Below are 13,498 nucleotides of genomic sequence, written 5' to 3'. Positions count from 1 at the left end.
GAGAAGAAAACCCCCCACATTCAATACATATTTATTAGAAATTACCCATTATGACCAGCTATGGTCTTAGTACTTTTTATGAATTTACATTTGGAAATAAAGTTACAGAAGCATTCATTACATGCAAAATATTCAATTATATATGAAAACATCTTATTTAATTCCCATATGTAATAGGTAAGATGACCTTTACTTCAATCCAATTTTAATTTTTAAACAGTGAAATCTATCCTGAGCAAAACTTCAAAACAGACAGCAAATCAGTTCCTAAGAAAAGGACAGTTTTCTAATAACTGGGAAACAAAACTGCAATTATTTCAAATGTAGACTTTGAGGTTATTCTAAAACAGCAGGCTACCTAACAAGTGGTGATCTCTTGTACAGATTTCACTGTATCTGTAAATGCAGTAAAAATGTAGCACACATGTATACATGCCTGCATGCATCAAAACATGTTAAAATAAGTCATTTTTTTTACAGTTTTGGTAGCACTGGAACAACAGAAATATTTCCAGTTGCAAGACAGAAACTGTATTGATTGTAAATGTAAAAGCGACTAATTTTTTACTATAAAAGTTCACAACATGCATTAGTTTTCTTTCTGGTTTGTTCATAAATTTTCAAAATGTGCAACGAAAAAACAAGAGCAACTATGAAATTAAATATTTAGAGTTGCCATTTGGGAGTAAATAGTTTTAATAAAAGATCTGTGAATAAGAAATGTGAATACTAAGATTTACGTTTCTCACTTCAAGGTATACTAATATACATTTTAAAAAAGTTGTGCTGTGTGTTGATAAGAAAAAGATAAATACAAAATTTGATATGTACTGTTTAAACAAAGAGAGTCATAAGACCCAGTACTGTAAAAGGTACAACCAGAGCACATGCGTGATAAATCCCTTCGAGTTTTAAACATTAAGGCCTCGCTTCTGAGCTATAAGCAGCAAGTGCTGGCAAGATCAGACCCCCCAAAATGTCAGGGGAATACAGTACACTTAAAATGACATGCCCATTCCTATCCATAGTTCTACAGAGTGCCTTAGTGACACTGCGTTGCTCTTTCTGTTCTGCCCAAACGTTTAGTCATTGTAGCTGCATGCTGTTTCAGCTATAAATTCCATTTGGTCCCCTTAAGACATTTACTGTTTACTAGTGAAGGTTTATTTTCAATTAAATGTAATTGAAAATACCCATTTAAGCTTTTAAAGCCTTACGATTGCAAAGTCTTCTTTCTATTTACCTTCTTGTACTGTTTGTCATCGTCATAGCCCTGGTCCGTAGCTTTGAATGCCGTTTCCCCTGGGGTACCTGGGAAAAAGTTACAGAAACTTACTCCAACACCACAAACATCCTTTTCAAAACCCAAAACTACAACTAGCTAATTTCAAGTTCAAATTACAGTACAAGTACCAATGCACTGATTATACAAATTATCTCTTTGAAGTTGCAATTAGTCCAAAGATTACAATCAATATATACAGAAACTGGGGAGGGAGGAGATTAAAATCCATTTATGAAGACAAGTATATTACAATCTTGCTTATACTTCAAACTATACAGACTATTATAAAAGGTAATAGGCAACTTCAATTAGACTATTTAAGCTCTACGACAATTTTTTTCTGATGGAATGATCATGATGGGATAAGTTACCATTTATGATGAGAAAAAAAAAATATTCCTGCAGATTTTAAATAATATTTTTCTGAGCAAGCTTCTGAAAAATGCAAGAAATAAAGATATCTCTTTAGGCTTTGGACAATGAAGCACTGGCTTTTGTCACTGTGGGAATTGAGTTTTGCCAAAACTGTTGCTGTTAAGTATTTCCAATTCAAAATGAAACTGCAGCAATAAACTGCACTTGTACTTATTCATCCCCTCTTAGGATATCAATATTTAAATAATTAAAGAGGCATGTTAAGGGCAATAAAAAGGGCTTTTACACACCTAACAACAGAAGTAGATCAGAAGCTCCTATGACTTCACTAACCAAATTGTAACCTGTGAAAAACCAGCAAGAAAGGGGAAATAAAAATTATAAATACAAACAAAACCAAAAACAAAGATGTGAGGGATCTCAGTGTCAGTTCAGGGACCAGACAGACGTAATGGAAATCATGTCAGTGTCGATATGCTAACAAATGCAGCTAAAACGGATAACGATTCATAGCAAAGTCAGTATCACATTCCAATTTTAAAAAGCTAATGAACATGGGTGGCTCATTTACTTGTTACTGGTTTCTTATCTTGCTTTTCTCATCACTGCCAAATTTCAGTGTCCTTTAGGTTCTGCTCTTTACAACTTTGCTGTTTCCAATTTGACTGAAAATGAAGTCTTGCACGAAAAACGATTTTGTTTCATGGTGTGTAACTAAACCCATTAGGAACATGCTCATAGGACTCGAAGAGTTAAGTTTCCAAGCATCCACACTTAAAGATATGCTATGAAGTTTGATATCTCTATCTGTACCTTGACATTTAACATGTAAGCTTGCAGTCCTACATTCAAACCAAGATTAGATGGTCATGTTAAACGATAAGCTCCAACTCAACCACAAGATTGTCTAGCTTGATAATGTTCCACAGATGTAGTGAGAAAGAATAAATTCCCTTCACTGCAGGAACGTCTGTGTGAATTTCGATCATCTACGTTAAGGAGCAGATGAGGGTAAATGATCAAAGGGACACTTTAGGGGCCTTAAAATCTATTTATCTTCACTGTGTGAATTTTTTTTAATTTCTCAGGTTGTAAAAAAGGTTAAAGCTTAAGTTCACAACAAATATGGGCAGAATCTCTAAACTTGTAACACAGCCTTCCATTTTTTGTGTAGTGTCTGGGTTTTGGAGTTCATTTGTCACAACCAGAATTTACCGTGTGTACCCCTCCAAAAAGCTTCTAACTTCAACATGAGTTTTGCCCAAGTAGAACACCTGGAAATCAGCCCAAGATATCACCACACCAGCTAAAAGTGATTGGATGCGTCCTCACATGCGCTTTAATGAGCATTAGCCTATTTCAATGTGCATTAAAGTGTCACAAAAAAGTGTTCTTTAGCTAATGCACATTAAAAGTAAGCTAATGCGCATTTTTCTATGCCCTCCATTGTGACGTACTTTATACATGCACTTTAATCTGCTCCAATGCACCAGAAATCCAGCGCGTCAGAGCAGACTCAATTAATCCGAGTCTGCGGAGCACAGAAGCTGACGTGCCTGGCACTGCATCTCATACATTTGTATAAATGGCAAAATGTGCGTCAGCGTGCAGAAAATGGCAGCGGTGCACTTTTAAACCAGAACACTTTTGATATATTTTAGTTCAAAAGCGTGCTGCCACCATTTTCTCAGCGCTGACATGCATTTCGCTGTTTATACAAATGGATGTGCTGCAGCACCTGGCATTGCAGCACATGCATGTTTACAAATGCCCAGTGGCACTAAATTTAATGCGCATTACCTAAAGTGCATTAACTGAAAGTGCAGACATGCCCACTGGCATCTACTGAACACTGCACTCATTTTAAATGGAGAAAATTCTGGCAGTGTACTTTATATTTTTTCAGTAGTTCAGGCCAACATGTGAAGCATGTTCTTTTAGCATCATTCTTCTCTTTTACAAGTATAATGTTACTGCAGGGTACTGGGTCAACCTGTGTTCTCATCTTAATTGGATATTTTAACTTTAGTCTCTGCATCTTACTAACAGTTTTAAATCAATCTGCTGTGAGGCTAATTAGGGTCCCTTAGCTTTCTGTTCTGTTTCACCTCTTAATTCTATTTATTTATTTATTACCAGAGTGTTTACCTTTAAACATACATTGCACTTACCTATTACTCAAAGGACCTCTAGATGAGCAACACAAAGAAACATGCAACTTCTACAATGCTTTTTTCTTTTAACTTTTAAAAAGACGTGTCTGTGACGTCATGTTGTAAAATAAAACATCTTTGCATAACTAAAACTAAAACATTGTTCTCACCAGGTGAAAAAAATCCCTTGAGTGAACTGAGGCTTTCTCCAATCTTGTCAAAATCAGGAAGAAGTTTGGCAAGGTCTTCTGCATCAGGAAGGACTTTGTTAAGTTTTTCTAAGACAAAGTATAAAAAGAGCTTGATATTATTTTCTTTTTGGATAAATGGTAAATGGGACTGTAAGGTCTAGTTGCTACTTACAAATTTAAAACAAAACTACCCTTCATATATGGACCAAACATACTTCGAGCTACCTATATATATTTGTTATTCTTGATACCCTTGAGAAAGTTTACCAGAGCAGAAAACAGGTCTCTTATTTAGACTTTGTGCTGGCTAATAAATCAATTGCTTTAGGACCTTTAAAGCTTTGTAGAAACCTAGTCATTGTGTCCATAACTCCTTTGGAGAAGATGCTGTTGGATTAATATGCACCTTTATTTTGACTATCTTTCGTGCACTTAGAAGAAAGTTTGGTGATTTTTTTCCACTTTATGAAATGGACAATTTATTGTATCATAAGAACATGCACATATTAAGCTTCCAGTGGTAGTAAAATTCAAAGTCCATTGCTAATTAAAATAATCATGACATTACTATTTGAAAATTTTCAACTTACTATGGTTAAAGTATATTCACGACCCCCACAATATTTGAGTACTTCAAGAGTGTTTACAATTTTTAAATAATACCTCCCAACCTAAATGGCTGTTCCTTTTATTTAATATATTTCTAAGTATGAGTGAGAATAGATGTATAATGTGCTTATGACAGAATCGTTAAAGAAACCAGTATCTCCCTAGCTTTCAGTTTGTTTATTTGGTCAATGTAACAGCAGTTTGTGAATAGGTAATTTCACCATTTTTGGTGTATATCCAAATTAGCCATGTAGTCTTGTTACTTGTACAAATCTTTCACATAAGTAACCAGGAGAGATTTTGAATAGAAGCATAATAGCCTCAAAGACAGTGTGTGTATGTGTGCATGTACTTCTTGGATTTCAGGCTGACAGTGACCTTGAAATACTGTTACAGAGTGTGCAACTGAATTATGAGTCATGACAGTCATATTCTGTGATCCATTCTCATGGAATAATCACTATCAAACATGCGGTCTTTTCAACCCTGAACGCCTGAGATGCATGCTCCCTGGTAAAATGTACTCCTGAATACTTAAGTTTAAAAAAAAAAAATCAGTCAATATGAATGTTCTAATGAGGTTTTATCAAGAAGTAACCAGCTTCTGAGGAACTATGGTCTTAAGTCTGAGCTGGGTGCATAATGTGCTTTAATAAGTAAAAAACACTTTAGTTTTTGCAATACCAAAGTCAATGAATTCATCAAGATCCCATACGAAGTCAGGAACAATCCACTTATAGTCACTGAGATCGGGCATCATGTCCTTCCATTGATCATAAGTCTAATACAAAAAAAGAAAAAGGTAATAAGAAGTTGTACATAAATAATCAGATGGAAAGAATATATGTTCTTGTCTCTACTGCACTAACCACCAACTTTCTTACTGGGGCCTTGGCTTTGTCCCAGAACTATGTTACATAGTCTTCAAAACACAATCCTATTAGTGTCCATTAAAATCTGTTCTAATGATTTGAATTACTGTGAATTATTCTCTCTCTCTCTAACCTCAAACTTTTTACTGCGTGCAAATTATTGATCACACCAAGAGCTACTGTTCTAAAGCATCCGATGAATACGGAAAAACACATGCTACAGATAAATACCTTTTTGGCTGTATAGCCACCGCCTACAGCAGATCCTAGTACAAGATAGCGAAGTTTTAGAAGCCTCGAAGCAACTCTAGCTAGCCAAAAGTTCCTATGGGGCTGGTATCCATGCTTTACGTATAAAAGTTTTGTTTTTCTTAAGGTAAGGTGGTTAAGAGAGGAGAACTGTTGCACCGATATCCTTAAGGGTGGTCTCTGAAACTTTGAACTTGAATAACAGGGATGATGAATGCTCCGGGAAACAAGGTGCAATTTCTGCAGTGGTGATTTTCCTTTCATTCCATAGCCACTATTTCCTAAACTTTGGCAGACGAGGCTGAAAGACAGAGATAAAAAGTAATGAGTTAATTCTGATTATGCAATAGCTCTACTCATCACACCAACAGACCACCTAGGCCAGTGTATAGATTACATATGCATATGAAGTTTCAGAGGATGAAGAATAAAATTACTCTATTGGTCCTTCCACAGCAGGAAAATTCCTAATTAGAAATCAGATAGTTTTGTTCCATGGGCAGGGAGGGGAAAAGGTAGCATATTCATTTAATACAAGTATAATGTTTTGCTGCTTTAAACATCATATTTGACTTCAAATAACTTTTCATGTATTAGCTTGATATTAAGAATGTGGTACTAACTTCATCGTTTCATATTAAGCATAGGAGGGGTGGTGAACTGCATGAAAACACTTAGGTTTAATGGGATGCCTACTGCAGAAACACCCTATCACTTGTAGTAAGACTATGAAGGATAGAAATAAGCATCAAAGCTAAAAGTATGGTATCTGTTGTCCTGTGAATTTAATTTCTGCAGCTGAAACGGTGAATTAGGGCACATACATATAACCAAGTATATGCAAGTATTAGGTTGAGGAGACAGGAGGAAACAGTCTGTCCAAGAACATGGTTATGACGATTCTTCACTCAAAGGGCAGAAAAAAGTCTTTTCATAGGAAGAGATACTCCTTATAAAGTTTTTTTCTACTTGCTATACCCAGAATTGCACTAAAAAAGCATTAGAACATCGTACAAGTAGGAAACTCAAGCACCTGAGGTTGTTTATTCTAGTAGTTCCTATTTTCTGATACATAAGCTTTATAACACACCCTTTAAATACATGATCATATACTAATTTTTCTAAATGCTAAGCTCTCTCAACAAAATGTTTGCTATTTTTAATATGCACAAAATTATTTTCCCCGACTTTGTTTTTCATGAAATGGCCAAATCACTTTACCTAAAATTTCTTCCAAAAATAATTTAGCCTTAGGAAAACACCTAACATGGACAATTTCGGCTCAATTTCAACTGTTCAGAATGAAGTATAAGCAACTGAAAACAGAGTGTTATCAGGGAAAATGTGCCAGGCTAGATCTAGCCAGGCTAGATGACTTGTTCAGGTCCCTCCTGTCCCTAGCTACTATGAAACTATGATTAGATTCGGAGAGATTAAAGGGTCTTGATTTGATTCGGATTTGGAAGTTCGGCCACCGAACTGGGCTGAATCTCTGCCGAATCAAATCAGGGACTGAAGCTTCGCACAGCCCTACTAACCAGTGCTACGTGGCACTATCACGGCCAGCGTCTTGCATCTAATTGTCCTGTTGATACAGTCAAACTTGCATTTCCTTTTGGTGATCCCATCCTTGCCAAGTGTCACCAACTTGAAATGAAAACTGTCAGTGTTAAACCCTCAAGTACCCTTCTGCCAGCACGGGCTATCCTTTGCCACCTGGCTTTTGGGCGGCAAGTCTCTGTGCTGCCAGAGCAGCAGCTGCCTGCACTTACTCTCACCACTGATCCCCACCCTCTCTGCAGCAAGGGTAGCACAGCACAGCAGCAGCAAAGTGAGGGAAGGGAAGGGAAGGTGGCACAGTGCAGCTCCATGCCACTGATCCACCACACTAGATGGAACTTTTGCATCCCAAAGTGGAACTCGTTACAGGCTGGATCTGGCCCACAGGCCACAGATTGCAGACTCCCAGATTAGAAGATCACATCACCAGAAATGGCTTTTCTTCTTCTGCTTTAGAAGCCAATGACTGGGAAGAACATGATAAATCCATCGGTAGAGGATGTTAACTGCATTGAGCTCTACCATTTTCTGGATGCATCATCTCTGCACATAAATAATTAATATGGTAATTTTAGAGAATTGAGAATCCCAAAAGTCATTGAATAAAAAGGATTTTTTTCTCTATAATTTTAGTTTCATACACATTGTGGATAAATGATGCATTTAATGTGTAGCTTTGCCGATATAGCCAGGCGGGACAAGTATGTTAGAAAGCACTCCATACAAAGCTTTCCACTCTTCTCTTGGCTGGCAATATTTGTTTTAAAATTTAGTTTTAATAAATATTTACATTTTATATTAAATATCTAGTTGAGTGCACATGTAATAAAGATAAAACTCATAGTACACAAAGATCTTTGTTTCACCCAGCACACAAATACACTTTGTTATAAGCAGTGCAAGTAGAAGTAGCAATAGGCAAGACACATTTTCCCTGATAAACACTCTGTTTTCAGTTGCTTATACTTCATCCTGAACAGCTGAAATTGGGCAGATATTACCATATGAATAAAACAGTAAATAGTGACCTGATGATCACTTTAATTAGTTGTAGGCTAGGGATGCTGCTTTGTAATTATTTTCTTTAAATCTAGTTTCCTTATTTGAGGATGTTTAAAAAAAAATCCTCTGAAACATGTTTCACTATTTATGCTGCACGCTTATTTTTGGCTCTGCCTGCACGCTGCACAGCCTTACACACCACTGCCATTAAAACGCGCATGGCAATTGCACTGTCTTTTGAACAAGAGCTCTCACATCAAATCCACCTCTATTTTCAGGGTACATGAAAGCTGTAATCCAACTTTTCATAAAAGAGGGGTCTATTCCAGTCAAGGCAAGATTTCTGCTCTCTCCGGCTGGCATAAATTGTCAATGGGAATATTTTCCAGTGAAAAAATGTAGCTTAACAAAAATCTAAACCTTTCGTAGAAAGGCATGACATTTAACGAAGTCTCTGAATGAGGGCAGGAACATCTCATGCTGATGGTGTTGTTTCACAGCTGTTAGGGGCCGGAAGCGATCGCTGGGTCCAGCCGCCCTGCACTCGGTCAGAGATCGGACAACCCCACCCAGATGGGCGTCAAGATGCTTTCTGAAGATCGCCAGGGCGGATGAACGTACCACCTCTGTTCAGTCCGTCTGTTTCAGCTCTATGTTATACAATCTGATTCACGCTATGAAACCTTTACTTGACCTGTAGGAGCGATCATCCTCAACTGTGAGGGCTTGCCGCCAATATCATCTTAAAATGTCTATTTATAAAAAGTCAAAAACACCATTAATGAAGACAACAGCATCAAAATCAGGCACTTCTGGAGTTTCAAATGGAAACTGCAGATTTTTTCCCGGATGCACAAGAAACGTTGGTCTTGCTTCCCAACTGGTAAGCTGGAGACGTTAGAGGTATATTCAGGCGCGGCGCCCCAGGGATCTCAGCACGCACCCGGCACCCTAGTCTGGAGATGTCACACGTCTACTCTGTGAAGCACTTTTTCTTTTCACTGATATCCAACCGTTTGGACATCGTTATACATGTAAACACGAATCCTATAAATACCCCGTTAAAAATAGAAGCTGGGCTTGACGAAGAACCCAGCCAGACTCCTCTGCCGGGCCACAATTAACAGCGCCGTCGCGCAGCGAGCGAGGTCGGCTTCACGACGGGAACGCTGTCCTGACTGCGGGGCACCTGCGGGCCCCTAGTCACGGGCAGCGAGGAGGGTTGCAGCAGACTCAATTAATCACGCGGTAACGACCGCGCTGCAGCCAGCCGCCGACCGACGGCTCGTTCGACGAACGAAGCACGCGGGGAAACGGAGGCGGGGGGAGCGAGCTCTAGTATACACACGCCTGCCCCCACGCGCCTTTCCAACTGTTATAAACGGACGCCCGGCTTCCACCTGCCCACCTCCGTTTGGACTTTAGGAGGCTCAATGCCCCCCTCCCGCAGGCGAGACTCCCGGGGAGTCCCTTCAAAACGTGGGAAGTGGCCTCCACGGCTCCTCTCGAGTCACTACGACTGCTATTTACCACACCGATACGGTAGCGTCGCGACAGTATTCATCTGTACTGGGCCGAGCACAAAGTCCTGGGGTGTTTTTGGTGGAAATCGGGTCTCGGGGGGGGGGGGGGGGTTGGGGGGAGGAGTCCCGCACCACAACGGCGTTTGGACTTCGGCCTTGGCGGCTGGGAGGACCCCGCTGTGCGGCGCGGAGCGGAGCAGAGCAGAGCAGCGAGCGAGGGGAGCCGGCGCAGGGGAGCACTCACCACGCCGCCGCGGCCCGGGCCCGCCACATGCCGACACCGGGGGGGGGACGGGAGGGAGGGAGGGAGGGGCCGCGCCCAAGGGCAGCCGCGCCCGCCGCGCCCGGCCTGTCAGCCGCCGCCGCCGCTTCCGGGAACGGCCGGTCCGCCCGCGCCCCCTTCCGGCCGGGGAGCGCGCGCACCGCCGGGAAGGTTCCGGCCTCCTGCGGCGGCGGGGAGCGGGAGCGCGGCGGACCAGCGCCCCTTCCGGCGGCCGCACGGGCAGAGCGCGCCAGTGCGCATGCGCCACCAGCAGGGCGGGGCTGGCGCGGGGCGTGGTTTGCCTGCTTCCCACGGCGGGAGTCGTCATCAATGAAAGAATTAAGTTAATACTGAATAAATGCTAATACGTGAATCATAAATGAATAAATAAATAATCATTAGTATTATTGGCAACGATAATCTTAACAACAATGCCGATTAATAATAACAAAGTAAATAATTAGTAATGATAAATGAAAAATACATTAATAATAATAAATTAATAATAATATTATTATTATTATTGGCAACAATAATCTTAACAACAATGCCGATTAATAATAAAGTAAATAATCAGTAATTATAAATGAAAGAAACAATAATAAAAATAATAATTATTATTAGCTTCGATAATATTAACAACAATGCCGATTAAAGTAAATAATAATACATGAAAGATACATTAATAATAAATACATAATGAATAATAAACATAAATAAAAATGATCGCCAACGATAATAGTAACAACGCTGATTAACAATAATAAAAAAATATTATTGGGAATGATAATGATTAAAATAAATCATAATAAAATTATTATTGTTGACAATGATAATATTAACAAAAATGCCAATTGATACTAATAATATAAAATTCAATAACAATACATAAGTAAACAATAAGTAAAATTATTTTGACAATGATAATATCATTAGCAATATGCCGATTAACAGTAATGCCAATTAATAATAATAATATTGCATGAACAATATTAACATTATTATTATTAACAATACTAATTATATTATTATTATCAGCATTGTTTTTACCAATAATTATATCATTAATAATATTAATGGTGATGATGACCATCAATTATTATTCACAACATGGATGTTTATGTTATTATCATTAATAATTAACAGTAATGATGACAGTTAATTATTATTTTAACAATATTATGGATTATAGCATTAGGCCCCAATCTTACGCCTACGCTTCAGGCGTGATTGGCCAGCTAATCCCCTCTGCAGTTCTGACCCCACTAGCTTTTCTTCAGGAGAAATCAGGGATCAAGCCACAAAGCTGTTCCACAAAAGATGCGTGGTCACTTTGTGCCCCTTGCCCGTGTGGCCGGGTGTTTAGTGCCCCCAAGAGCCAGGAGTGTGGGGTAATAGCCCCCGGGGGGGTTAGGCTGCAGCACTTTCCCACGCTGCCTCGGGGTTTGTGCCTCTCACGCCAGGCTGCAGACGGCACCCGGCTGCCTCCAGAAGGCGCACGGGCCGCCCCCGGCGGGTGAAGAGCAGGCTGTAGGAGGGGGCAGGTTTGACAAAGGACTTTTATACACAGCGACTTGCTAACCTGTGAAATGCATTGCCATGGGAGGTGGTGGAGGAAGACAGCATGGCCAGGTTCACCAGGGCCTGGATAAATGCATGGATAACAACTCTAATAATGGCTTGAATAGAAGGCTTGGAGATGTTTTCTCCGGCATCTCTAACCCAGTAATGGTGGATGCCAGAAAGGGTATTGAATACATAGGGGACGGATCATTTTAGAGGTATCTGGTTCAATACTTTCCCTCTGCAGTATCAACCCCTGCCACTGCAGCAATCCTCCCCCAAGCTTTACACTGACGATTTCCAACTCGCACCACTTGTGCTCTGGCAAGAACAGTCCTGCGTAAACTTTAATGACTGCAGCGAGTCTCACGCGCAGCGCTCCACGGAGCGGACAAAAGCGGGAGATGGGCACAGGTGCGGGATACGAGATACAAGCAGAGGCCTCAATCCTGCAAAGAGGAATGTTCCTCTGTAACTCTGTGCTGCGGCTTCCCCCAGGGATGCTGAGTAAAATACGGTGCATATATTTTAGCACGTGCAAATATACACGCTTGAAGAATCAGGGGATTTGTGGATGAGGGAGGCACGTACTGCTCTTCTCTTCTAGGTTCATTATTCATATCTCACCTGCTAGGATTGTTGTTTGTTCTGCATTTTCCCCTGGGTTTTTTTTATATTGTTAAATTAAACATTGCTTTTTCCTAGGTATTTGTGTGGATGCTTTGTACACTCGTTTCAGTAACAAAAGATTGATGGCATGATAGAGACACCAAAGACACGCGCCGGTTTAAAGCCAACATGTCACAGCTCATTGAAACGGTAGAGGGCACCAATTAACTGGAAATCCCTGCCGAGGTGGTTGCAGAGGCTTTTAGCTGACCATCGGGCCTGGGGAAGAACACCACAAAGATCAAATTGCCCCAAATCTCATGAAACGCACAGGGTGGCTCGCACACATACGCCTTCTTCAATCACTTCTGCTGTGTTTCCATTGCACAGAAATAATAGAGGCAGTGTGTTGTTGTTTAAAATCTTGTTTTACAAAGGAGAGATAGGCTTTTAGGGAATAACCTGAGCCCAGGAGCTGGGACTTGAGGAAGCAGCACCAGGGACAGTCATGCCAAGAAGGAAATCCTGACTCCATGGCCTGAGCCCAGGTGGGTTTCAACACTGACTTCGTATTTTTTACACAGTGCTGGATGCAGCATCCCCCTGGCAGCGGCTAAACACATGTTCCCTGCAAGCTGCCCATGGCATCTGGACCGGACACCAGGTCTCAGCAACCAGTAGATCCCCGGCCTGGCTGCCTCTCCCGGCGTCTGTAGCACTGTCTTCTCCTCCCCAAACCACTCCTTTTCCATTTTTCTGGAAACCTCCCCACATCTTCCGCTGTCTCCGTCGTCGCTGCAGGAAGCAGCACGCTGAATGGGAACATGCCTGACTTGGGAGAGATTTAGGTGAGAATAGAAAGCACTGAATAACTCGGCGCCTCCTGCATTTTCCAGAGAGTTTCAGCTCTCTTAAACAAAAATCCACAGTGTGGTTATGGTTGCTGGTTGTTCAGCAAGTCAGTTCCCATCCTTGCACACCGCTGTCCTCACGGCCGGGTGCGACACGCAGCTCGTCAAAGACCCCCGAAGACACGGAAGCAGGAAAGGGGTAGGACGAGGTTAAAATGCCGGACTATAAAAATGATCAGGGTTTGCTGTAACGGGGAACCCAAGCCCCGTGACTCCCCGAGGGATGAGGAGCCAGAGAGCAGAGCAGACTCGGACTTTTATGGCTCCCGCTCAGCCGGCAGCCCCAGATGCACAAAGCCAGAAGCTCTTAAGACTGCAGAGCAGCTGTGATGAC

At 40.9% G+C, this 13,498-nt stretch overlaps 1 protein-coding gene across 5 annotated transcripts in view; it reads right to left on the bottom strand.

Annotated features, from left to right (window-relative positions):
* OPA1 (OPA1 mitochondrial dynamin like GTPase) overlaps positions 1–10,188 on the bottom strand; it is a 72,625-nt gene extending 62,437 nt beyond the window's left edge. The window contains exons 1-6 of one of the 5 annotated variants that reach the window (XM_019486415.2): positions 10,064–10,188; positions 5,717–6,035; positions 5,298–5,394; positions 3,984–4,091; positions 1,951–2,004; positions 1,244–1,311 (exon numbers count right to left, since the gene is read on the bottom strand). In XM_019486415.2, the coding sequence (XP_019341960.1) occupies positions 1,244–1,311; positions 1,951–2,004; positions 3,984–4,091; positions 5,298–5,394; positions 5,717–6,035; positions 10,064–10,092 (675 nt within the window). In that variant the 5' untranslated portion in view covers positions 10,093–10,188. The remainder of the gene's footprint in view (positions 1–1,243; positions 1,312–1,950; positions 2,005–3,983; positions 4,092–5,297; positions 5,395–5,716; positions 6,036–10,063) is intronic. The other 4 variants (XM_019486414.2, XM_019486418.2, XM_019486416.2 and 1 more) reach the window with 4 other exon arrangements.
* Positions 10,189–13,498: the final 3,310 nt, after the last annotated feature.

This window comes from Alligator mississippiensis, chromosome 7 (genome assembly GCF_030867095.1).
Source record: "Alligator mississippiensis isolate rAllMis1 chromosome 7, rAllMis1, whole genome shotgun sequence".
NCBI classification, from domain to species: domain Eukaryota; kingdom Metazoa; phylum Chordata; order Crocodylia; family Alligatoridae; genus Alligator; species Alligator mississippiensis.
This window is presented reverse-complemented; position numbering and strand designations above follow the sequence as displayed.